General features: G+C 46.5%; 1 protein-coding gene across 9 annotated transcripts in view; it reads right to left on the reverse strand.

The window, feature by feature from the left end:
- TSPOAP1 (TSPO associated protein 1) overlaps positions 1 to 25,694 on the reverse strand; it is a 3,887,333-nt gene that overhangs the window by 516,698 nt on the left and 3,344,941 nt on the right. For all 9 annotated transcript variants that reach the window (XM_069614850.1, XM_069614845.1, XM_069614847.1 and 6 more), the window contains one exon: positions 20,404 to 20,507. In XM_069614850.1, coding sequence (XP_069470951.1) covers positions 20,404 to 20,507 — 104 coding nt within the window. The remainder of the gene's footprint in view (positions 1 to 20,403; positions 20,508 to 25,694) is intronic.

The following is a 25,694-nucleotide window of genomic DNA, read 5'->3' on the forward strand; positions in this document are numbered from 1 at the left end:
TGTCCTTTAAAGAACTGATGGCTCTGGCTGTGTCCGTGTCTGTCTTGATTCCCTTCAAATGATCGTCTATCTTCTTTCCAAAGAGATCTTGTCCATCAAACGGCATGTCTAATATCTGCGCCTGGACTTCAGGTCTAAAGTTAGTAGCCTTCATCCAGGCCTGCCTTCTGAGCACTGTGCCGTGCGCCATCTGCCTGAAGCCTGATTCGGCCACATCAAACGCTGCGTCGATCATGTGATCCGATGTTGCTTCACCATCCGCGATTATCGATTTTGCCTCCTCCTGGAGCTCTGGTGGTAATTGTTTCGCCAATTTAGACATGCGGAGCCAAAGCTCGCGATCGAACCTTGCGGTCATGGCCAGCGCATTGCCCGCTCTGATTGTAAGCGATGCAGAAGATGATACTTTCCTGCCCATGGCTTCCAGTTTACGTCCGTCCTTATCCGGTGGTGCCGACAACGGTGAGGAGGGGTTGGCGAGTTTCTTTCTGGCTGCCACTGTAATAACCGAGACTGGTTTCGTATGACCTCTCAAACAAAGTGGTGCCGAATCCGGAGCTTTATATTTCTTTTCTGGCCTGGACACCAGCGCCGGAGTCGATAAGGGTGTGGATAGGATCTTGGATCCGGAATCCCAGATGGTATCGAGGAGAGGAATTGTGGTCACTGTCCTCCTTCGTTTGTCCCTCTGCTCATAGAGCACTGATTTCCTTTCCTCAGAAGAAACCTGAATTTTAAACAATTCTGCGGCTTTACCTATAATGGTGTGGAAAGAGACGAGATCATCCGGCGGTGAGGCCTTGCCCGGCGAGTCTCTCCTCCTGGGCTTCTCGACTACGTAGTCATCCCACTCACTGGATGCGTCTGGCTCCTGTGTTATTTCTCCTTCTTCTGGTTCCGAGAATTCTCTAAAAGGATCCTCCTGCCAGTCTGATACCGAGATGGTGGACGGTACCATAGTAGGGTCCACATCCGGAGATCGCGGTCTGTGCGATGACTGTGGCGACGGGACTCTTGTAGGTGAAGCACTGTGGGTGCTGCTCCTTGGTCTTCGAGCAGGTTCCGGTGATCTCATCCGTTTTTGCGGTCTACTCCTGTGAGGAGAACAACCAGATGTGCCTGGAATCGGAGATGACTCTCTAGGAATAATTCCTGATTCTATGGGATCAATCGGGATTTGCTTCTCCTTTTGCCGCCTGTAAAATTCTTCTACAATCCTCTGCACGGATAACATGAGTATCGGGTCATGAGGGTATTCGGATTCTCCCGTGGACGGTTGCCAAGGAGGGCTGTATTGTTTCGGTAAGTGACCGGTGGACTCTTCCACCACTTCCGCATCAGAGAATTCTTCCTGAAGAATTACATCCGGAAGTTCTGCCATGTGACCCAAAGGTGAAAATTGCTGTACCAGTGGTTCAGTCTCAGTATTCTTCTCAATGACATTGCTTTCAATGACAGGAGTTTCAAATGTGGAAGGCAGCAATTCCTCCGTAACTGCCGAAATTTGTGGTGCCGCTGAAGGTGTTATGGATGATGCTATCTTCGTCGACAAGCATCCCGTACGAGATTTCGTCGACGACTGAGATTTTCCCGTCGACGAGGGCTTCGCCGTCGACGACTTAGGTTTTTCCGTCGACGAGGGCTTCGCCGTCGACGAGAGCTTCGTTGACGAATGTGGAATGCGTTCCGTGGACGACTGCGTCATGGATGAATGCTTCGTGGACGAGTGGTGTTTCTTGCTCGTCGACGATTGCTTCGCGGTCGACGTGTCCGATGACGATGATCTTATTGTCGACGATGTCTTAAGCGTGGTCGTCGTCGTTGCTGGTTTCGTCGACGGTATGGCCGATGACGGGCCTTTACCTTTCCCTTCATTCGTGGGCGGTTTCCCCGCCGACGACTGCCCCCCCCCCCGTTTTTTGCAAACTCCTCCTTACCTCTGGAGGCAGATTTTGCTGACTTTTTCTGGCTTGGTAAGTCAACTGGAGGCAGAAAGGGTATCAATTCCAGCTTCCTCTTTTTGGACTTGGGAGAGGAACTCCTTTCCACTGAAGAGGCCCTTCTCTTTGAAGTTTGTCTCTCAGATGGAGTGCTGGATTGGACAGGAGCTGTTCTGACAGACTCTTCGTCCGAAGATTGATCCCTGGATTCCAGGTAAGAAAGGAGTCTTCTATGCCTGTCATGAAGGGTCTTGGTGGAAAAGGTTCTACAAATCTCGCATTTTTTAATGTCATGTGGGTACAGACAATAAATGCAATGCTCGTGGGGGTCTTTGTTGTAAACCAATTTCTTTTTGCACCTCGTGCAGTCCCTGAACAGGGAAGGCTTCCTGACAGCCTGAGGTGCCTCCATTTCTGAAGAGAAGTTCAGTCGACGATTTTGAGAGGAAAACAACAAGTTTTGTCTCCCAGGTTAATTGGAAACAAAGCCCCTGAGAACGGGAACAAAATGGAATATATTTACCAAATATATTCCACACAAAAGTAGAAAGAATTTGAAAAAGCTCAGAGAGCTTGAGGATTCCCTGTGTCTGTTAGACTGCGGTGAAAAATCTAAAGATGGCTGCCGGGGGCGGAGCTTAAGCCCTGCCACCTCATTGGCTGGGGCCATAAAGGACCAAAGTGAGGTGGAGGGACTACACAATGAAATGGCTCATAGGCCATAATGGGCTATATACATGCACTGCTAGGTAGCAATGTGTGTATATTTAAAAAAAATAAAAAAATAAAAAAATTTATTATTAAATTTATCACCGAGGATTCCCAGTCTGACGACGGGGAATATTCAAGCATCTGAATCTATGAAAGATCCAATGCTGGAGAAGAATTATTACGAAACCATGTGGTTTGCGATGGCAAATCACCACTAACTGACCCATTAACCATCTGAAAATGTCTCTCTGCCATAAAGCTTTGCCAAGTGGACACTGCATTGGACAGCCGCTTTGGATTAAAGCAATCTAGATTAAGATCTCCCATAATGATCGTATGAGAGGTAGAGGCCGAGATATTAACTCCAAAAGTCTACTCACACCGCCAAAAAAGGCATCATCAGACCAAGCCATCGGATTTCTATAGAGATTAAGGACAGCCAAAGATTGAGCGGCAAGAGGCGTTCAAGGTGGTGGTGAGTGGGGTAGCCATATCAAAATCCAAGGGGCTCCAAGGGGGCATTGAACTGGAATTGCAAGAAACAGAAAGAGAGCTGGAGGGCCTTATTCAAAGCGAGGGGACCACCCGAGAGAACAGCGCCAAGATAAAGGATTTACAGTTAGCTTGTAGTGAACTCTGGGACAGATTATGCAAATTAAATTATAAGAAATATATACAGAGAGGTTACATGCAGGGGGGGATAAGCCGGGTAGACTACTGGCCTGGCTATACAAAAATGAAACCCCCTGTTCGGTGATTAGAGAGGTCAGGGATGCGGAAGGTGAAACCTGTAATACACAGGAGGTGGTGAACGTGGAGTTCCTCAAGTACTATAGACGATTATATGAGGATACAGGAGAGGACATGAGCCAGGAAATACTGGAAACAATAAAGGATGTGGGGCTGCCCACCTTGGATGACCTAGAACGCGCAGATTTAGACGCCCCCATTACCTCGGACGAACTGGAGGCGGTGATCCAACACCTCCCTACATGTAACGCGCCCGGGTCGGATGGGTTACCCAGCGAGTTTTATAAAACATATAAGCAGGAGCTACTCCAGCCGCTGCTGGTCATGTTTAATGAAGCCTATGAGCTGGGGGAACTGCCAGCGTCCCTCCGCGAGGCAGTGATCGTCCCGCTCCTGAAACCAGGTAAGCCGGACGTGGAATGTGCGTCCTATAGGCCCTTGTCCATGCTTAATCAGGATAGCAAAATACTCACGGCAGTGCTAGCCAATAGGCTTAAGAGGGTAATCGGCAAGTTGATACACCCAGACCAAACGGGTTATGTTCCAGGCAGAAATATCACAGACAACCACAGGAGGCTGCACCATATCATTGACCAAACCGAGGGAGACTGGGGCGAGATGGCTATCGTGTCGCTGGAAGCGGTTAAAGCCTTTGATTCAGTGCGGGGTTCATGGTTGAAAGCGACCCTAAAAGGATACGGAATGGGACCAGGATATATTAGATGAGTCCAGATGTTATACAGCTCCCAGATTGCGAGAGTTAAAACAGGATCCACAATTTCAGATAAATGGCAACTCAGCAGGGGGACCAGACAGGGATACCCCTGGTCACCCATGTTATACATTCTGGCATTAGAGCCGCTGGCTATATGCCTGCGGCAACAATACGGGGAGGTGGGGATTCGAACGACAAGGGGCACACACCTGATATCACTGTATGCAGATGATGTGCTCCTCTACTTGCGCTACCTGGAAGAAAACCTGCAATATGTGCTGGAGGTGATGGATCGTTATGCCACCCTCTCGGGCATATCGGTGAACCCCGGGAAGTCTAGCTTGTTCCCCTTGGGAAGGTATAGGAGCACCCCATTGGAGAGGCTACCCATCCTGCAGATACCCTGGAAGACCATGACATTCAGGTATTGTAACGCTCACCTGATTCCCGTAGAGGCGCCGGTCTTGACTGGGCGTATACCGTATCTTCAAAGGTGATGTGTAACACACGGCTGGCTCTTTGGGCTGGACCTCTGTGCACTGTATGTCTGGCTCGAAGGGTAAGATGTCTGCAGATAGAAGGTGCGGGATTAATGAACTGGGTTATTGAATGTCTCTCTCTTCTTCCCTTTCTCTTCTCCTGTAGAACCCCAAAGGTTAACGCTCTCACCTTAGGTAAGTGAACGCCGTGCTCTCCATCTGCCTCGAGGCAGGGTGCTGTAACCAGTTTCTTCACTGGATAAGGGGAGCAGGCCTCTTGACTTCAGAGGACTGCTATCCGTCGTTTACTGCACGAACGGTAAGTTTCGAGTAATTCTAATGTCTTTAAAGTCTTTAGTAATGATGTCTCTTGTTTTGCAGGGTTCCGGCGATGGCGGATGGCGGGCTGAAGTGAGTTGAAGATGGAGCCCGTGTGATGAATAGAAGCGCCTGGAAGCACGTAAGTAAGCGCTTGTTGCCTGCTTCACGATGCGCTCTAACTGTCTTTTTATTTTGCAGGTACAAGTTCGGGGCGGCTGCAGGGTGCCGGAATACCCACTGGGTTAGATGTGGAAAGGAGTAATGGCACGTGAGTATTAAAATTCCTCAATGTCTTTAAAGGCACCTTGTTTTGTCTTTCAGATGCGGGATGCAGCGCCGAAGGCCTCCGGAGCGTGCGATGCCGGAATGCAGTGTGAAGACTTCCGGAGCGCACGAAGAGTAGGTAAGCCTTTGTCTTTCAGATGCCGGAATGCAGCGCGAGGCGTTGGTGACAGCCGATGGACCAGGTAAGTGAAGAGCTGTCACTGAAGACCGTAATGCTAACCTGTTCTTTCTTGTCTTTATAGGTGTTGCTGAAGACTGGATTCAGAATGGTAAGTCTTTTTCCTTAGGCCCAGGATCAGATGCAGAAGACACGATGAGCGTTCTGCTGCTGAGGATGCAGAATAACGCAAAGCAAGATTCATCCATCGGGTGTGGTTTAAATAGCCTCCTGTAGTGCTTAGGTGTCTCCTTCCACAACCACGCCTAGGTAAGAAAAGAGTTCCTGCTTTCCAGAGGAGTTCCAGTGTTCTGAATCTAGGGAGTGGCTCCTGCCCCACCCAACAGGAAATGTAGTTCCAAACAGAAGAGGATCAGAGGCTCAACTGGCAGGCAAGTAAGCAGCATGGTCTGCTGCAGGTAAGTCCACCCAAGCATTATGAGCCCGGCGCTTCCAGCGCTGGGACTGGGCATATTTATGAGCCTGGTGCCACTGGCGCCAGGACTGGGTCCAAAAGGTCCCAATTGGGACTGGTTGGCACTCGGAACCTGGGTTATGGATCTGCTTCCAAGGAGTTGGGAAAACCCTGACCTTTTGGAAGCAGAGATCATGACAGTACCCCCCCTCAAGGCCCCTCCCAAACCGGGCTTCTCCGGGGGTTTTGGCTTGTCAGGAAATGTTCGGTGAAATCTTTTGATTAGGCGAGGAGCGTGGACATATTCAGCAGGTTCCCAGGATCTCTCTTGGGGGCTGAAGCCTTTCCAGTCAATTAGGTAGAATAGTTTAGATTTGGAGATCTTGGAGTCCAGAATGTTTTTGACTTCAAACTCGAGTTCTCCATCAACTAGGATAGGTTTTGGAGATTTGGTTAGTCGGGTTTGAGGTTGCACGGGTTTTAATAGAGAGACGTGGAAGACCGGATGTATCTTCATGTGCGGGGGCAAGTCCAACTTGACCGCTACTGGGTTTACTATGGTAGTGATGGAATAGGGACCAAGGTATCTTGGGTTGAATGTGCGTGGCCCTTTTAGAGGTAGATATTTGGTGGATAACCAGACTTGATCCCCTACTTGATATTGAGGGGCTTCCTTCCGATGTTGATCTGCTCCTTTCTTGTATTGTTCTTTAGCCCTTTGAAGGTGAGAAACAGCTTCCTTAAAGGCTTGGGTGATTGTAGAATGCAGGTAGTCTACTGCTGGTGTTTCAAGATCTTGGAGGGGATACAACTCCGAGGTTCGAGGGTGACTGCCGTACAAAAGAAAAAACGGGGTTTTCCCAGTTCCCGAATGGACAGAGTTATTGTAGGCATATTCGGCTATCCAAAGGATGTCTTTCCAAGTTTTTTCAGTTTGTTGCAGCATGCAGCGTAAATACTGTTCCAGAGTTTGATTGGTCCTCTCGGTTTGTCCGTCGGTCTGAGGGTGGTGACTGGTCGATAGTCTCACATCAATTTGAGCCGACCAACAGCAACTTTGCCAAAAATGAGAAATAAATTGACTACCTCGATCTGAAATTAGAACCGAAGGAAAACCGTGCAGTCGGACGATGTTTTCGAGAAATTCTCGGGCCAGAGTTGCTGCTGTTGGCAAGCCTTTGAGCGGAATGAAATGCGCCATCTTGGAGAATAAGTCCACGATTACTAGAATCGTATTGTATCCGGAGCATGGAGGTAGATCGGTGATGAGGTCCATAGAAAGCGTATGCCAAGGGCGAGGTGGGGTGTCAATAGGGCGTAAGAGGCCTGCTGGTCTTTCCTTTTGACTCTTGTTTTGGGCGCATACTCCACAGGACATTATAAAGTCTCTGATATCTTTTTTCCAAGACGGCCACCAGAAGTAGCGCTTGATCTTTTCTGAGGTCTTGGCCATACCGGGATGTCCTTCCATTAAAGAATCGTGATAACAAGAGATTACTTTTTTCTGTAAATCTGTGCTGGGTAGGTATAATCGTTCTTGGAAATACAATAAGTTGTCCTTTACTGCAAAGTCCTTTCCCTGCAGATGCCAATTCTATATGTCTGCTGGAGTTACAAGTTGCCTGGCTTTATCCTTAACTTCCTCTATGGATTCTGTGGCGATTACACCCAGAATTCTTTGTTCGGGAATGATTGGTACAGGTTTAGGGTTGATCAAGTGTTCTTCCACTCCCATCCGAGAAAGGGCATCAGCTTTACCGTTTTTTGTACCAGGTCGATAGGTAATTATGAAGTCAAGCTCGGCAAAGAATAATGCCCAACGGAGTTGTCTAGAGGATTGGGCTTTTGTGGTTTTCAAATATTGAAGGTTTCGGTGATCTGTAATCACAGTAACGGTGTGTCGGGCCCCCAGCAGATAATGCCGCCAAGCCTTAAAGGCAGACTTGATAGCCAGAAGTTCCTTGTCAGTAATCGTGTAATTGATTTCAGGAGGCGAGAATTTGCGGGACCAAAATGCAACGGGATGCAACTGATTGGTTACCGGGTCCTTTTGTGATAGAACTGCCCCCATGGCAAGGCTTGAAGCATCAGTTTCCACGATGTAGGGGAGTTCGGGGCGAGGGTGTTTTAAGATTGGTGCAGAGATAAATTTAGTCTTCAAATCCTGGAAAGCTTGTTCCGCCTCGGTAGACCATTCAAAACGTTTGTTTTTCTTTAACAAGGCAGTGATGGGCTGGACTATTCGAGAGAATTTGGGGATAAACCTGCGGTAAAAGTTAGCGAAGCCTAGCATGCTTTGCACACCTTTTACGGAGGATGGTGATGGCCATTTGAGAACTGCATCGACCTTCTTTGAATCCATACGCACTCCGCCAATTGATAATATGAATCCCAAGAATTCAACTTCAGTCACGTTGAAAACACATTTTTCCAACTTAGCGAAAAGTTTGTGTTGACGCAATCTTTCGAGGACCATTTTCACGTGTTTCCGATGTTCAGATTCCGATGAAGAATAAACGAGGATGTCGTCAATGTAAACAACAACACACACATCTATGAGCTCTCTGAGGACATCGTTCATAAAATATTGAAAGGCGGCCGGGGCATTACAAAGTCCGAAGGGCATGACCTGATATTCAAATAGCCCATACTTGGTGCGGAAGGCCGTCTTCCATTCATCGCCCTCTTTTACTCGTACCAAGTGGTAAGCTCCTCTAAGATCCAGCTTTGTATATATGCATGCTTTTCTGACTTGGTCCAGGAGTTCAGGGATCAAAGGTAACGGATATCTATTCTTAACGGTGATCTGGTTCAGGGAGCGATAATCTATACAAGTTCTAAGGTCTCCTTCCTTTTTTGGAACGAAGAACAAAGCTGAAGAAGCAGGGGACTTGGAAGGACGAATAAACCCATTTGCCAGGTATTGATCCAGGTATTGTCGAAGGTGAAGGTTCTCAGGCTTGGTGAGGGCATAAATTCTACTACAAGGAGGAGAAGATCCAGGTGTCAGATCGATCTGGCAGTCATAAGACCTATGAGGAGGTAGAGAGTTAGCCTGATCCTTCCGGAAAACATCTTGGTATTCTAGGTATTCGGGAGGTAACTGGGGAGTCTCTGAAGAAATTGCTGCCAGTGCAACACCAGGTGGAGGGTGACAAGTAGAGACACATTCTGGAAACTGGACCGTTCTTGCTCGCCAATCGATCAGAGGATTGTGTTTCTCTAACCAAGGTATTCCTAGAATAATCTGAAACTGAGGGGCCTTGATCACATCGAACACAATCTTCTCATGGTGTCCATCTTGACTTACTAGCGTCACTTCTTGAGTGGTATGCGTTACTGGCCCGGAGGCTATCTCCGTACCATCCACCGTAGTAATGACGTCCTTTACAGCCTTGGGACAAAGAGTTAGATTCATCCTCAAAACCATTTCATGATCCACATAATTGCCGATGGCACCGCTGTCGACGTAAGCTTCAATTGCATGTAATCGATCCGGATTATCAGGGCTAATGAGGACCATAGGTATCACGAAATGCGAGGTCACGGAACTGGTTTTCACGCTCGGCAAGAGGACCTCTATTCTTGTCGGGCGAGGTCGTTTCCCTGCTCAGAGTTTGTAACTTTGGTAACTGCAGCTCCTACTGCCTTCTTGGCAGGTTTCACCGGACAGTCTCGAAGAAAGTGCCCTGAGTTTCCGCAATAGAGGCATAATTGCAACTGTTTTCTCCTTTCCTGCTCCTTTTGTGTTAGAGGACCTTTCAGACCCCCTATTTGCATGGGTTCCCCGGAGTCTACTCCTTTGGAAGGAGTTGGCGGTTTGGAAAATACTCGAGCATCAAACTTGGAACGATCAGCCTTCCTGTTCTGCAGTCTGTGATCTATTTGAACGACTTAGTCTATATAGTCCGAACAATCTTGTGGGGGATTCACTACTTGGGCTAACACATCTTTGAGCTCTCCGCGTAGACCTCTATAAAACAGCGTAATCCTTTTGTCCTCAGGCCAGTGAGTTTCCACTATCAGTCTGTTGAAAGACGCAATATAAGCCAAAAGGTCTTGATTACCTTGTTGCAACGAAAGAAGCTCATTGTCCAAGGCCTGCCCCTGTGAATGTCTTGCGAACAGTTTTTCCATACTGAGCTGAAAAGCTTGAAAATCATGGAGGACCGGATCATCTTGATTTACTAGAGGGATCGACCAGTCTGCGGCATTGCCACTAAGGTACGAAAGCACGAAAGCTACTTTAGCTTGATCAGTTGGAAAGGCTGCTGGCCGGCATAAGAAATGCAACCGGCACTGATTGATAAATACTGCAAACCTCTTTGGGTCACCAGAAAATCGTTCGGGCGGAGCCAGAGGTACATTCCCAGGTAGGTTGATCTGCACTGGATTCATAGAGGATGTAGAAGGAAGATTTCCCCCAGATGCGGGTAACGGGGTCTGTCCGGCTTGTGACTGTAGCAATTGTCTAGCGAGATCATCTGTTCGCTCCTTGGAAATAATCAGTTCCCTTCTTAGAGCGTTCGTTTCCATACGGGCTGCATGCACTTCTGCCCTTAGTTCCCCAAGTAACTGGGCTAGCTGGTCGGTATCCGAGGTTTCCATAGCGCCTGGACGGGAGTTTTGTGGTAGTCTTTGCGTTCTGTAACGCTCACCTGATTCCCGTAGAGGCGCCGGTCTTGACTGGGCGTATACCGTATCTTCAAAGGTGATGTGTAACACACGGCTGGCTCTTTGGGCTGGACCTCTGTGCACTGTATGTCTGGCTCGAAGGGTAAGATGTCTGCAGATAGAAGGTGCGGGATTAATGAACTGGGTTATTGAATGTCTCTCTCTTCTTCCCTTTCTCTTCTCCTGTAGAACCCCAAAGGTTAACGCTCTCACCTTAGGTAAGTGAACGCCGTGCTCTCCATCTGCCTCGAGGCAGGGTGCTGTAACCAGTTTCTTCACTGGATAAGGGGAGCAGGCCTCTTGACTTCAGAGGACTGCTGTCCGTCGTTTACTGCACGAACGGTAAGTTTCGAGTAATTCTAATGTCTTTAAAGTCTTTAGTAATGATGTCTCTTGTTTTGCAGGGTTCCGGCGATGGCGGATGGCGGGCTGAAGTGAGTTGAAGATGGAGCCCGTGTGATGAATAGAAGCGCCTGGAAGCACGTAAGTAAGCGCTTGTTGCCTGCTTCACGATGCGCTCTAACTGTCTTTTTATTTTGCAGGTACAAGTTCGGGGTGGCTGCAGGGTGCCGGAATACCCACTGGGTTAGATGTGGAAAGGAGTAATGGCACGTGAGTATTAAAGTTCCTCAATGTCTTTAAAGGCACCTTGTTTTGTCTTTCAGATGCGGGATGCAGCGCCGAAGGCCTCCGGAGCGTGCGAAGAGTTGGTAAGCTTTTGTCTTTCAGATGCCGGAATGCAGTGTGAAGACTTCCGGAGCGCACGAAGAGTAGGTAAGCCTTTGTCTTTCAGATGCCGGAATGCAGCGCGAGGCGTTGGTGACAGCCGATGGACCAGGTAAGTGAAGAGCTGTCACTGAAGACCGTAATGCTAACCTGTTCTTTCTTGTCTTTATAGGTGTTGCTGAAGACTGGATTCAGAATGGTAAGTCTTTTTCCTTAGGCCCAGGATCAGATGCAGAAGACACGATGAGCGTTCTGCTGCTGAGGATGCAGAATAACGCAAAGCAAGATTCATCCATCGGGTGTGGTTTAAATAGCCTCCTGTAGTGCTTAGGTGTCTCCTTCCACAGCCACGCCTAGGTAAGAAAAGAGTTCCTGCTTTCCAGAGGAGTTCCAGTGTTCTGAATCTAGGGAGTGGCTCCTGCCCCACCCAACAGGAAAAGTAGTTCCAAACAGAAGAGGATCAGAGGCTCAACTGGCAGGCAAGTAAGCAGCATGGTCTGCTGCAGGTAAGTCCACCCAAGCATTATGAGCCCGGCGCTTCCAGCGCTGGGACTGGGCATATTTATGAGCCTGGTGCCACTGGCGCCAGGACTGGGTCCAAAAGGTCCCAATTGGGACTGGTTGGCACTCGGAACCTGGGTTATGGATCTGCTTCCAAGGGAGTTGGGAAAACCCTGACCTTTTGGAAGCAGAGATCATGACAGGTATCTGGGCGTAAACATTTACCATAAGATAGAGACAGAGCACAAACATAATACAGAGAAAGAGATTGAGGGAATTAGGAACAGCATGGCGTTCTGGTCTAGATTACTCCTAGCCATGATGGGGAGAGCAGCTCTGCTTAAAATGGTTGTTTTGCCCATACTCTTGCCCTTTTTTTGTGAAGGTCCTGTACTTGATCCCCAGACGCTTTTTTGTGAGACTCCATGGCATGTGCAGGGGCTTCATATGGGGCAACTCCAGGAATAGGGTGGCACTGTGGATGCTACAGAACACATGTGCTAAGGGGGGCATAAACCTGCCAAATTTTGAATTGTATTACTTGGCGGGACAGCTGTTGTATGTGGCCAGGTGGTTGTCTGCGGAGGACTCGGCGGAAGCTAGGCTCTTGCAGGGTGACTCGGCCCCATACTTTCTAAGAGAGACAGTGTGGATGCATAAAGGTGGTGGGGAGGGGGAGACTATTGGAGCTGGGCTGGGAAGTTTGGCGCAGAGCATGGAAAACGGTGGACGACCCAGACCCGCTCTCTCAACAAGTCCCACTAGTGGCGCTATGCGGGGACGACTCCCAATTGTTTGAGGCGGTCCGCAGATACTGGGAACCGGTGGGTCTGGCCACCCTCAGAGATATATGGCAGGAAGGGGAGGCATTATAATTCCAGAGGTTGCAGGAGGAGACAGGGGTGTATAGAGGCCAATACATTATATATATCAGGCTCATGAAACGGGCAAGGGAAAGGTGGCCTGAGACAGTACTAGCGGGAGAACCTGATGCCACCCTGGAAATGATGTATGATGTCTCAGAGGGTGGGCATGAAATATCTAGGATATATGAGCTCCTAAGAGCGAAGGCAGAGAGGGAGCTGTTCCAGCTGAGGCATGATTGGGAGGAGGAGATAGGAGAAGCTATGACAGATGGACAGTGGGATAGAGCTCAAAGGTACCATAAAAAGGTGTCCCGGAATGCGAGACTCCAGCAGATCCAGCTGTATGTTACCCACAGAGCCTATCTGACCCCTGGAAGAATAGCCAGGTTTGGAGGCTCAGCCATACAGAAATGCCCCAGGTGCGGAGAGGAGGAGGCAGGGTTGCTGCACATGTTCTGGGCTTGCCCAGAGGTGCATAGATTCTGGGGAGAAATAAAGACGAAAATGGCCGGTGGGGGAGTGGTGCTTGATGTGAGGTCTGCTTGGGCATGCATGCTTGGGAATTTCCCCAGGCCACGTAATTTAAAGCATATCAACAAAATGAAGGATCTGGCCTATATCCTGGCCAAGCACAGGATTGCAATGTGTTGGAAGGCGGCCCATAGGCCTAGAGTGGAGACATGGTGGGCGGACCTCCTGAGATGGGCAGAAGCAGAAACAGTGGTTTGGTTTGAAGCTGCCACCAGGGGGGGAGAAGAGGAAGTGGGCCCCCTGATAGCCTGGAGGAAACTGGTGACCTCAATGGCAACCCCCCACCAGGTCAATCATGAAACAGACGACTCAGATAAGCACTGAGATTCCCAAAAAACCTCACGTAGATGGCACTGATGATACGGCTCGAGTTTGAGGGGAGGGAGGGGGAGGGCGGAGAATGTATAATGTGTTGGTTTGACATTGATTATGAACGTCCTAAAAAGTTGTAATGTTTGGTGTGTTGGTTGTTTAAAATAATAAAAATTGTTTAAAAAAATAAAAAAAGATTGAGCGGCAAGTGTTACTTTAACTAGTTGTAAGTGGATATTTTCTTCAGCCCAAGGTGTAATAGACAAACCTCTTGTACGATTTAACGCTACAAAGAGACCTGATGTGGGTCGCCCTCTAGTTGACCGATCTGGTGAGAGAACAATGTCATGACCATCCCAGATTGGAGGCACTGTAAGCAAGGTTTCTTGGAAAACCAAGATATCAAACTCAGCGGAAAGGGACTGGATAGATGATTGGAGATGAACATGCCCTCTCGTATTCCAACTAGCAATTCTCAACACTTGTTGGTTTGATATATTTAATGGTTACTGTCTTTGGAAGTTTTGAGAGTCCATAGCATTAGCATTATACACCGACTGGCTCAAGTAGATATTTGATTGGGTGAATATGTGAATTTAGAGGCAGTGTTGGCTCCTGGGCAAGCAAAAAGCCCATCTCAAATAGGGACATTTTAGCTTGCCAGACTATGTTAGCTACCCCCACAGACGGAATCCATAATCTGACAATGGATGAAGATGTGTCAGAAATGAATTCAATCTGTTCAATGTCTCTCGACGTAACGTCTTGGAGTTCAGCCACATCTCTAAAGATATTCAAGACGCTACGTCTATTCAAATCATATGTTGGATATTTACCTTCTCTACATTTCAAGATGAAAGAGAATGGAACGGCCTTATCCATCAAAGATGGTGGTTTAGTAGAGGGATTAGACCGCTCATGCATCATGACATTAGAACTGGGTTTTTTTGCATTTAGATGTTGAGGCTGCTGAGACCACCTATCATTCATAGGAGTATCATGGGAAGCACGATGAGACTCAAAAGGTGTGCGCATAGGGTAAGGGGTGTTAAATGTTGAGAGTTGAATCAGTTGAGTCAGGACTCGTTGAGGCTCTTTCAAGCATGGGAGCCGTTCCATCAAATACGCATCAACTGCCTGTTTTAATAAATCAGTAGCTAAGAGGCCTTGGCCCTTGGTAAGTGACGATGACAAAAGCTGAGTAGATTTAGAAATAGCTTTTGATCCATCAATACCAGCGGGTATACAAGTTCGAGGCACAAGCTCTGATTGGGCAATCGTCTCCACAGGATTGTCTAGCGGGGCATAATCAAGAGTATTTTGATTTATACAAAGCACCAGACCGGCATCAGGCACAGCCATCGGAGGTTCAGGGGGTGCTGGTTCCTGTATCAGATTATTCGAGACCGCTAAAGCTGAGAATGACACCTTTGATTGTATATTGGAAGTGTGGGGTAATGGGACAGAACCTCCTATAGCTTTAAAGAAGGCATTAAGAGTGCTTTTAACTCCTCTGCGGGCCGGGAGATTTTTAGATGTTTTCAACATAGAGAGGTGTGTTTGGGGCTTTGGTCGAGATGGTCTTTTGCCCCTAGTACCCAGAATATGTTGGACATTTGGAGCTGACTCACATAATACTGTTGCTTCAGGTGCCACAGCTATAGAAAGATCTTGAAACTCACTTGCCTGCACACTTAGATCATCTAATTAATTGTCAACAGGACGAATAATTTTACTGAACTGCGGAAGCCGAGTGAGAGATGGGCTGATAATCGACTTTTAAAGAGCCTGTTCATTCAGATTTCCACAGATAATCACAGAATGCTCAACATCCTTTGAAGAACTAGGAAGTGATAGGTTGGACATAACAGGCAAGTGATTGTGTTTTTGGGTCCATAAAAGTATCGTCTCTAATTGGGCTGCCTGCTTCTGTAATTTTTCATCCATTTGTTCAAATAATTTATGGACACCCAAAACAGTTGTGTTAATAGCAGAGAGCACCAATTCCGTCATGTTAGGTATTGGCAAAAACAAAGAGGTGATGGCTGGAAGGCATATGGTCTTTCCCCTTCTGTAATGGCTTGGCAGGCAAAGAACGATGGTCTAGAGTGTTGCCCAGAGCAATGCCAGAGGTTAAGATTCATTCTAAACCTTCCAGCCATCACCTCTTTTGTTCTGCTCTTGTCACCCCAAGTGGGACGGGTATGCCCAGACATGGGTCCCGTGCCTGCTGGGCCTAGAGACCCAAGCTACTCCTCACTGATGACGCCCAACAAGGCTGAAACATGTCTGGGGATGCTTGTGGTCTCGTGCAGAAGGGATGTGACCTAGCATTTCAGGCTGGACTACCCCCTTGGGGATGGGGCCAAGTCTGATTTGCAAATGGTCTTTCCGCTTCTGTAATGGCTTGGCAGGCAAAGAACGATGGTCTGGAGGGTTGCCCAGAGCAATGCCATAGGTTAAGATTCATTCTAAACCTTCCAGCCATCACCTCTTTTGTTTTGCTCTTGTCACCCCGAGTGGGACAGGTATGCCCAGACGTGGGTCCCGTGCCTGCTGGGCCTAGAGACCCAAGCTACTCCTCACTGATGACGCCCAACAAGGCTGAAACATGTCTGGGGATGCTTGTGGTCTCGTGCAGAAGGGATATGACCTAGCAGTTCAGGCTGGACTACGCCTTTGGGGGTGGGGCCAAGCCTGATTTGCATATGGTCTTTCCCCTTCTGTAATGGCTTGGCAGGCAAAGAACGATGGTCTGGAGGGTTGCCCAGAGCAATGCCAGATGTTAAGATTCATTCTAAACCTTCCAGCCATCACCTCTTTTGTTTTGCTCATGTTAGGTATTGGAACAGAGGGTTTTGGTTGTGGAGGTCTCACGGCTCTTGGAGTCGGAAATATAAAAGATGCAGCGGAGGAAATCGTCTTCACTGAGGAAGAATCTAAACTCGAAGCCTCATTCACCGACTGACTACCAGCGGAACACATAGAAATGGGCGATTCACACTGACTGGCATATAAAGAAATACCAGGGCTATTTTCACAAACACTCAAAGATGAAATAGGGGCAATAGGGGAGATATTCAATGAGGTTTTATGATTGCATTTCCTCTTTCTCTTCTGCATTTTCAGAGTCCAAAATAGTTGTGTCTGAGATGGTTTGAGTAGGATGTGCATCAGCCACAGGATGATTGCTTTCTCCCCATTTTAAACCATTTGTACCAGAACCAGGCGTATGTTGTAGTGGCATAGCTGTAGCATGATTAGGAGGGCAAACCTCAGGAATCATCTGTGGTTTGGCAAGCGTGGTTGAAAGAGACCGGTTTGAAGCTGATGGCAGAAGGGAACTCCTCGGAGTAAGTACAAACAGAGGAATATGGGAGTTAAACATTTGGGAAATGGTGTGAGGAGGCTCAGGTGCTGCAATATTATTAGGCATACTAGATTTAATTGTATAGGCTACAAACACCATACAAACAAATGTAGTTTAATCACACTCTTTTGCGACTCACCAGGGGACCACACCGGTAAGAATCAAGCCCAAGTTAAAGCAAAGGCAGGCCACGGCCGCCACGCAGCAGCGAAGCGGCAAAGCGGAACTTAACGTGAACTTGTTCGTGCGCGCGCGATGTGCGCGTGCAAGCAGAACAAGGGGTTTCCTGGGAGTTTGCTGGGCGGGCCAAGGCAGCCTGTCAATCACAGGCAGCGCCAGGAACACACAGAGTAAAGCCAAAGGAATCACACAAGTCCAGGGTAAACAGCAGTCAAGTACAGCAAGCAGTAGAGAGTTCCAGCAGAGAGTTTCAGGGGCAAAGCGGAACTTAACGTGAACTTGTTTGTTCGAACTTGCTCGAAACATCAGAAGGTTAATAATAGTACATACCCGACATGTCAGACCATTGGTCGCTCCAACAATACTGCAACTACACATCCTCCCTTCCTTTCTCCACTTCCCCTCTGTCCCCTGCCTCTCCCCCGATACCTCTTCTCTTGAACCGTTTAACACCAATTCTAGCTTTCAGGGAGGTTTCAGGTCTGTCGAGGAATTTAGTTCATTTAACAGCTGGCTCCAGTCTACCACGATCCAGACCTCCAAACACAGGCCCGGGTGTGTTGTAGAACTTCTAATTCCTTTAACACAAAGGAGGAGGGCAACACACAACTGAATGTAGTTCAAGAAAGGCAGTGGGGAAATCCCATACACGCAAGAGACTAGCGCTAGGGGACAGTGACTGAGGAAATACAGGGTCGATGTGGAAGATAGAAGGATAGGTGGAAAACAACTTCCTGTCCCTGTCGAATCCCAAGAAATAGGGAAAGCTTTCCTTAGAGAGCGCTGGTGTAAAGCTTACAAAAAAGGGGACAGTAAAAGAAGGAAAAGAGAAGCCATTTTTTTAAAACCATAACAACTTTCAGGTTGTTAGACTCCTGTATGTCCCAGATCACTGGAAATCTCACAGAGGAATGTGGGCAAAGGGCAACAACAAACGGGTATATAAAAATAGAGTTTACATCTGGGGCTGAGAAAACAACAACAGGTCCAAACTGTTTACTCTGGGTACATAACACTTTACTATCCCGTAGACAGGTCGAGACATCCCAGGGTAGCTCTAGAGTTAAGATCTGAGAAAGAGGCTCAAGGTAAAGTTGTGGTGCTGTAACTCAATTTTCTACAACACGTACTCCCTGGTGGAGATGAGCCAAATTTCAACTGAAGACAAACAAACAGCCCACGTGGCCCCTCCTAGAAGATTATTAAATAATAGGAAGGGACGTGAGGCCATAATAAAAGACATATAATAGGCTGTTCATGGTAAGGGTAGAATAGGTTTTTGTTCTCCATCATGTAACAACCGCTGTCTATTGCATGGTGGAGAGCAAAAACCTACTCTACCCATACCATGAACAGCCTATTATATGTCTTTTATTATGGCCTCACGTCCCTTCCTATTATTGAAATTTGTCTAATCTCCACCAGGGAGTACATGTTGTAGAAAATTGAGTTACAGCACCACAAATTTACCTTGAGCCTCTTTCTCAGATCTTAACTCTAGAGCTACCCTGGGATGTCTCAACCTGTCTACGGGATAGTAAAGTGTTATGTACCCATAGTAGACAGTTCAGACCTGTTGTTGTTTTCTCAGTCCAAGGTGTAAACTCTATTTTTATATACCTGTTTTTGTTGCCCTTTGCCCACATTCCCTCTGTGAGTTTTTCAGTGATATGGGACATACAGGAGTCCAACAACCTGAAAGTTGTTATAGTTTTTCAAAAATGACTTCCCTTTGCCTTCTTTTACTGTCCCCTTTTTTGTAAGCGTTGCACCAGCGCTCTCGAAGGAAAGCTTTCGCTATTTCTTGGGATTCGACAGGGACAGGAAGTTGTTTTCCACCTATCCTTCTGTCTTCCACATCGACCCTGTATTTACTCGGTCACTGTACCCTAGCGCTATTCTCTTGCGTGTATAGGATTTTCCAACTACCTTTCTTGAACTACATTCAGTTGTGTGTTGCCCTCCTCCTTTGTGTTAAACCATTAGCCTGTTAGGGCTTCACCCTGTACACTGTACCTCCAGTGCCCCTTGGGTTATAAAGAACTTCGAATTCCGCCATTCCCCACCTATGGATTCCTTCCATCCATTGCACCAAGGACGGGCCCTAGGGTTTCTTCCAGGCAATGAATACCCTCCTTTTTGCTAATATCAACATAAGCTGAGTGAATCGCTTCTTTACTTTGTGTCGTTTCTCACCAGGTATCAGCCTCCACAGGCACACTCTTGGGATGTTTTCAAAACTGCAATTCAGTAGTCCGTTATTCTTGGATATTACTGCCTGCCAGTAGCGTTCGATCACTGAGCATCCCCATAACATGTGCCAGATTCTCGCCGGTCCAGACCCACATCTTGGACAATCCTTACTCAAGGTGTTATTCATTGCGTATAATTTAGTGGGGGTCACATATACCCTGTCTAGGACATTAAACTATATATGTTGAAATCTAGCATTCCTTGAGACTTTCTAGAGAAAAGGTTGACTGCTTGTTAAGCTGGGAGACAGACAAAGTGAAAGATACAAGTTAAGACAAGAGAAAAACAGATTTTGTAGAAGGTTGTGCAAAGAATAATGAATGAAATATCCAATTCTTTAAACATTAAAAGGTTGTTTACGACAGGAAGGATTAGCACTGGCAATCTGTTTTTTGGAACGTTGGCAATCATATAAAACTCGCCTCAGGCACACTTCCCCTTCTTAGGAGACCCCCTTCAATGCTCCCTATAGTCATTTGAGCTGTTCTGCTAGCCCAGTAACCTGCTTGCAGCCCCTTGAGAGTGTCCCCAAAGTACAGCACTCTGTTGTTTCTGAGCTAGATTTGCGCTTTATAAATCCCATAAAATTGACCAACGCAGATACAAAGGTTACAAGCAAAAGGTGAATAGGTGAAACAGTGGGAAAAGAAGATAATTGCCAGGGGGTGAGGGGATGGGAAAAAATACAACATCTGCAAATCAGGAAAGAAGTGACCCTCGTTCTTAGAGTAGTTCATGTGAAGAAATCAGTAAGCCATCCATGCATAAAGAAAGCAGCAGGAAAGTTTTAATTGAAGCTCATGGGTAAAATCAGCAAACGAGAAGAACATTTCTGAATCGACATCCTAAAAATGCAAATGGTAACCAAAAGGAGAAAATTATATTGGCACATTGGGGAGTAAACCTTAATTATGCAGTTCAGGTTAAAGAGGAGAGTCTGCAGGTTCACCAGTGAATCTAATTTCAAAAAGTGTTCACACACACAAACGTACTACACACACATGTGAAGTTCAATTTCTGAAGGTCTACTTATATCACTCTCTAGGGTGTGTGTAAAGAAATGCAAAGGAGTTACTCAAAGACGTGACATTTCTGCCAATAGGCCAGTGTCTATCACACAAGCAGAAACAGGCTAAAACAGCTGGGCGTTGATGGTATAATGAAACCTTTTTCAAAGCAGTAACAGCAATAATGCATTCCAATAAATAAGAGGTTACCTCCACATCTACATTTGGAGAGCTCTCACGGGGGTTGTAGTCAAATATGGCAACCATTGTCCTAGCCAAATTGAGCTCAGTTCGGCAAACTTGCAATCGGGGTTCTGTATGTTACAAAAAAGAACAGGTAATTCATTGCAATAACTCTTTTGCTTGTACATTTTTTTAATTGAAGGCATGGCTTGAACCTTTAATAACAGTTCCATGTTTAAGAAACAGAAAAGATATGCTAACTCCCTGCCTGGCCTAGTATGAAAAATCGGATGTAAACAAATATTTGTCTTGTTGCTATATGCCATCTCATGGATAAAACCATATGAATCCAAATACTCCATGACTTCAATGCTCCTTCCAGAGGCCCTCATTTGGCACCCTTGTGAGCTGTATATCGAAGTGACACTTATGTTATAGAATTAGAACAAATAGACTACTTATGTGAGCCTTTCATTCTTAAACCCTACAACCCAAAGGTCACGGTTTCCATTAAAAAAACAAGTAATTTCCAACTCCTTCTCCGACATTTCATTGTCATTATGTACAACTGACAGTGCTATATTTTTATCAGATGTGCAGATACTGTCATAGGAAGCAGCAGGCGACATTTCGGAGAAAGCAATTTGGTCAAAACATTCAGGCCCAATCTTTAGGTTCGTAACATCACCAACGCTTAGTTCCAACACCCTTTAAAAGCTCTATTCTGCTTAATAGGTCCTGCTAAAACTCTCTAGGTGAGTAGACAAGATAGTAAAGTTTCATCTGGGTCTCAGCATAACCAATAATACATTGTTTGCTTACTTATGTACCTTTTGCCACATGAGTTAAAACTTGAAACACCTGTCAGACAGATCTCTGTGCTTTGTTGTTTCAACGGTCTCCAACAGATACTATATAAGCTACCGAAGAACAAAAAAGTGGTGAAACTGCTTGGGCTTCCACTTTTAATTCACAAGGAATACTTAGGAGCAGCACTTCTTTCATATGCTCATTTGTTTGTGCCATTAAGGAGGATGACCAACTCTGTGCATAATCAGTTTAATCCAGACCAATCTAAGACTTGCAAAAGACAAGCATCCACAATGTGTTTTGATCTCACTTGCTCCCTCAATGAGCACAGTCTGCAAGGGGACAATATCTCAACATTGCACTACTGAAGTGGACTCATCACAGAGCAAAAATGACAAGAAAGTGCTGGAAATATCACTTAAATCATTGCAAATACCTCGGGGAATTAAGTTAAGGCGAGAAATGGAGCACCTGATCCCTATTACACAAACAACTGGAATGTCTGACCCAATTTCTGTGCCAAGCTCCCTTTCTATGGTTATATTGGGTTTCTTGAGAAGGCAGCTGGTGCTCAATCTGCCAAAATAGAGAATCGCTCATCAAGCTTTCGAAGGTGTGCCTGAGTGTCATGATGGTTACCCCTGGGCATCAGGACCAAGCCCATCAGCTCCGGGAGCAGGCCTCCAGATTCTTATTAAAACCCCAACAGCCCCGGCTGGGGGCTGTTTGGGTTCAGTCCTGGCGCCATCATAGAAATCTGTCCTGGCGCCATAGACGACAGGCTCATAGACTTTACTTACCTGATGCAGACCATGCTGCAAGTGAGTCCAAGCCAGCGTGAGGCCTGGATGGGACTATTTTACTACAGGGACTATTTTTTACTCGGGCGTGGTTCTGGGGAACTTCTTACCTGGAACTACTTTGGAGGCTATTTAAACCACGCCCGAACAGCAGCACATGCTTCGCGTTATTCTGCATCCAGCAGCGTAACGCTCACTGTGCCTGCAGTCAGCATCCAGTCTTCTGCCACGCCCGCCTCGAATCTGGAGCTCCTAAAACAAAGAGGAAAGAAAAGCACAAGGTTAGAAAACAAACTATTTTCGAATTCGTCACCTGATTCCGGATCCATCTCGCCTCCAGACCTGGAAAGAACATCATTTCAGTACGCATCGCATCTCCAGCTGCAGCGCCGCGCCATACTCACCAGTCCTCACAGCATCTTTCGATTCGGCGCTGCCTCCATCATTTCTTCGCCGAACTCCGGCACCTGGGGGACAAAAGAAAACAACAAGGTGAGCCAAGAAAACCAATAAATATAACTCTGATCACCATAGACTTACCTGATTTACCACCGGAGGCATTATTCTATAACTCTCCACATCTTCATGTGCCGCACCTGCAAAGAGAGAGAAAAACAACACATTAAACACGTGCAACATTTACCGGACAGCGTCAGGTAATACAGACTCTTACCTGAGCGCCACCAGCTACCACGAGAGCATCTTCTCAAGAACTCAGCTGCAAGACAAGGAAGGAAGGGGGGAACAAGAGTGAACATCGGACATATTGAACTCTATGAACTTGATACTTACTGGTCCTCGCCAGGAACCTCAGAGTCAGTACTCTCCGGAACTCTCCCATGCCTTCAAACCAGTGAAGTAACTGGCATCATCGCGCCCCTGCAATCCATGCTGGATGGAGAGCTCACCTTTCAAGAGTATAAGGAGAATACTTCTACGGGTCAAGCAGACAAGATTAGGAGGGCCAGTCCAGTCAGTCATCTCTGCACTACGCATCACGTTGGTGGAGACCGCAGCCGTCTGGGTCCGACCGACGCCCCTGTGGGAGCCAGGTGAGCGTAACACTGAGTCAAAAGTTTTACTGTCTTGTCCGCATCTCGTTAACACTCATTTAACTCTTTGATTCCTTGGGGAATCATGAACAAGTTCTCAACACAGACTTCTCATATAAAATGCTTCATAAGCAACATCAGCTTGCACTGGAAGTTTTTCACCAGGGGGGACGAGGTATGTCTTAGCGCGGATCTTCTTCGACGGTCAACTTGGTAGAGCACATGCCCACGTTTCCCTTTTCTGCAATCTTGATCAACTCATTCCTCCTTCCCAATGGTGGAACAAACTTTTTCACCACCGAACAAATCTTATTAATTATGCTGAATTTGTTTGAAAGGAGGTAACTCGCGTTCCACCAATTTTATTGCAGGCCAACCCCCGACTCATAGATAACTAAACCAAGGATCTGCCTGTACTCGGCTCCCATCTGTTTTTTGAAAACTGACCCCATTCCGGCTCTCCCCGTTTCTTTGAATCTTCAATTTTAAACACATCTTGGACTCCTCTCCACCCTTTTTGACAGCTAACATATGTAAACAATGATCAAGTACATTGTCCCTTACAGGAACAGTCCCTACAGCGAAAGAATAATCTTGAAGCTTTGCAACCATTATCATCCATCTGGGAGAGATTCTGTCTGTGGCTGGCTTGAATAGCAAACCCAACAACAGTTCCGGACCTGTGTTGAGAGTGAAATACACCCCACATGTAGCTCCGGAACTTCTCTACCAACCAGACGCAAGCCAAGGGCTCTCTTCTTCGACTGAGTAATTGAGTTCAGTAAATCAAAGGACTCCTAATATACACTACATTTCCCTCAATACCTCCCTTAATTTGAGCCAGCACTGCCCCAACCCATTTCCACTGGCATCAATGATCAGGATGAAGGGGCCCGATGGGTCAAAGGCAAGTAAAGCAGGAGCGGATACAATCCGTTACTTCATTGTAGAAAATGCAAGTTCTTGTTCAGGTCCAAAGATATTCAGACCCTTTTTTAAATCACAAGGTAAGGTGTTGCATCGAGAAGGAAAATGAGGGGACACATTTAGAATAATATTCAAAGAGGCAATTCATTTTCGAAATTGATCATAGTCTTTACGGGCTGTGGCACAACTAATGTTAGGAATACATCTTCCTTTGGGCTCACTCCCTGTCCAGATACGACATGGCCCACATAATTCACTTTCCTATTGAAAAATGTGCCCTTCTGCTACTTTAGAGGCTCTTGCAGGATCATCAACTCTTTCTTCATTATCCATTTGTGTTCCTCAACTGTGAGAATAGAGAAGAATGTAATCTTGGAAGCACACACACCATTTTTCCCAACAGTTTATGTATCACTGGCTGGAAAACAGAAGTAGCTAAAGACAGGTCAAAAGGCTTACTTCAAAAATTGAACATTCCTTTTGGTGTTGATGAACGTGGTATATTCCGTAGAATCTTGGTGCAAAGGTATTTGATGATAAACTGAGCCTAAGTTGAAAGTGGAGTAGTAATGTGCACCCACAACTAAACTGAGGAGTTCAGAGATATTCAGCAGAGGGTGGGTGTCCACCACTATATTCATATTAAAACTTCTTAGATCTCCTCCCTTCTGCGCCAACACAATTGGGAATACCCATTTTGGAGTTTCCACCTCTTTAAAAATGCCCTTTTGTCGAAGCCCTTCTGGAAAGTTTTTAAGCTTTTATGCTTGTGTGTAGGTATAGGTTGACCATTGTGTTTTGCTGGTACCACACACTTTTTCAATTGGGGTTGGAAATATCTCAATCAACCCAGCTTTTCTATGAAGAAATCTGGAAATTCCTGTACAGTCCCATCAGTACTCTACTTCCCGTTTCATTCATTATCAATGAAATTCTGTTGGAGCCTGCTGCTTCCGGCCTAATCTGAAGAGCAGCTTCAACCCAATAAACCACTAGTGGGGCCCCTCTTCCTCACTACGTATATCTTGCTTCAGAATGCACGCGGTTTGTAACTTACAGTGGCACTGAAGAAGCCTATAAACTGACCTTGTATCCGGAATAGCATACAGGATCAATGTCCTCTGGTTTTAGAGGGCCTACTATGTCTTGAAAAGGTCACCATATGGTTCAAAAGATACAATGGTGTACAGCCAGAGTTAAATAGAGCCCTGATCATGTGACCTGCTATGCAGGTATAGCTTTCTGGTGTGGGTATCTCTGTTACGTTCGTGGTTTCTTCAGTGAGACAGTTAATGGTCATAACTGCCAGACTCTCTGTTGGTGGTTCCGGGTCACCTTCCTGGACACATGCCACTTTTGCTTTGGAGGAATCTGTTCTCTGATTATCCTGCTTGGATTTACAAACCTTCAGAAAATGTCCTCGCTTGCCGCAGCTCACACATATTTTGATCTATGGTTGGCCATATCTTGGAGTGGCCACAGTGTTTCAGAGAGTCACACCTGTAGCACTCTGCTCTCTTACTTTATGGTACTTGCCTTCTGACAGTTGCCACTGCATTGACTTCTGACTCCACTGCACTGCAGCATATTCTTCTATATTCTCCACAGCCTGCCAGTAGCGTGTTTAGAACTTGTGTTGTTCGTTCACAGCATTGATCTTGGATAATAAACATTTCCAAACATATTAAAGCCTCTTTCAATAAATGAATGTCCTTGGCTAGGTGTTAGG

This window comes from Ambystoma mexicanum, chromosome 9 (genome assembly GCF_040938575.1).
Source record: "Ambystoma mexicanum isolate Mex_15411 chromosome 9, UKY_AmexF1_1, whole genome shotgun sequence".
Lineage (NCBI taxonomy): Eukaryota > Metazoa > Chordata > Amphibia > Caudata > Ambystomatidae > Ambystoma > Ambystoma mexicanum.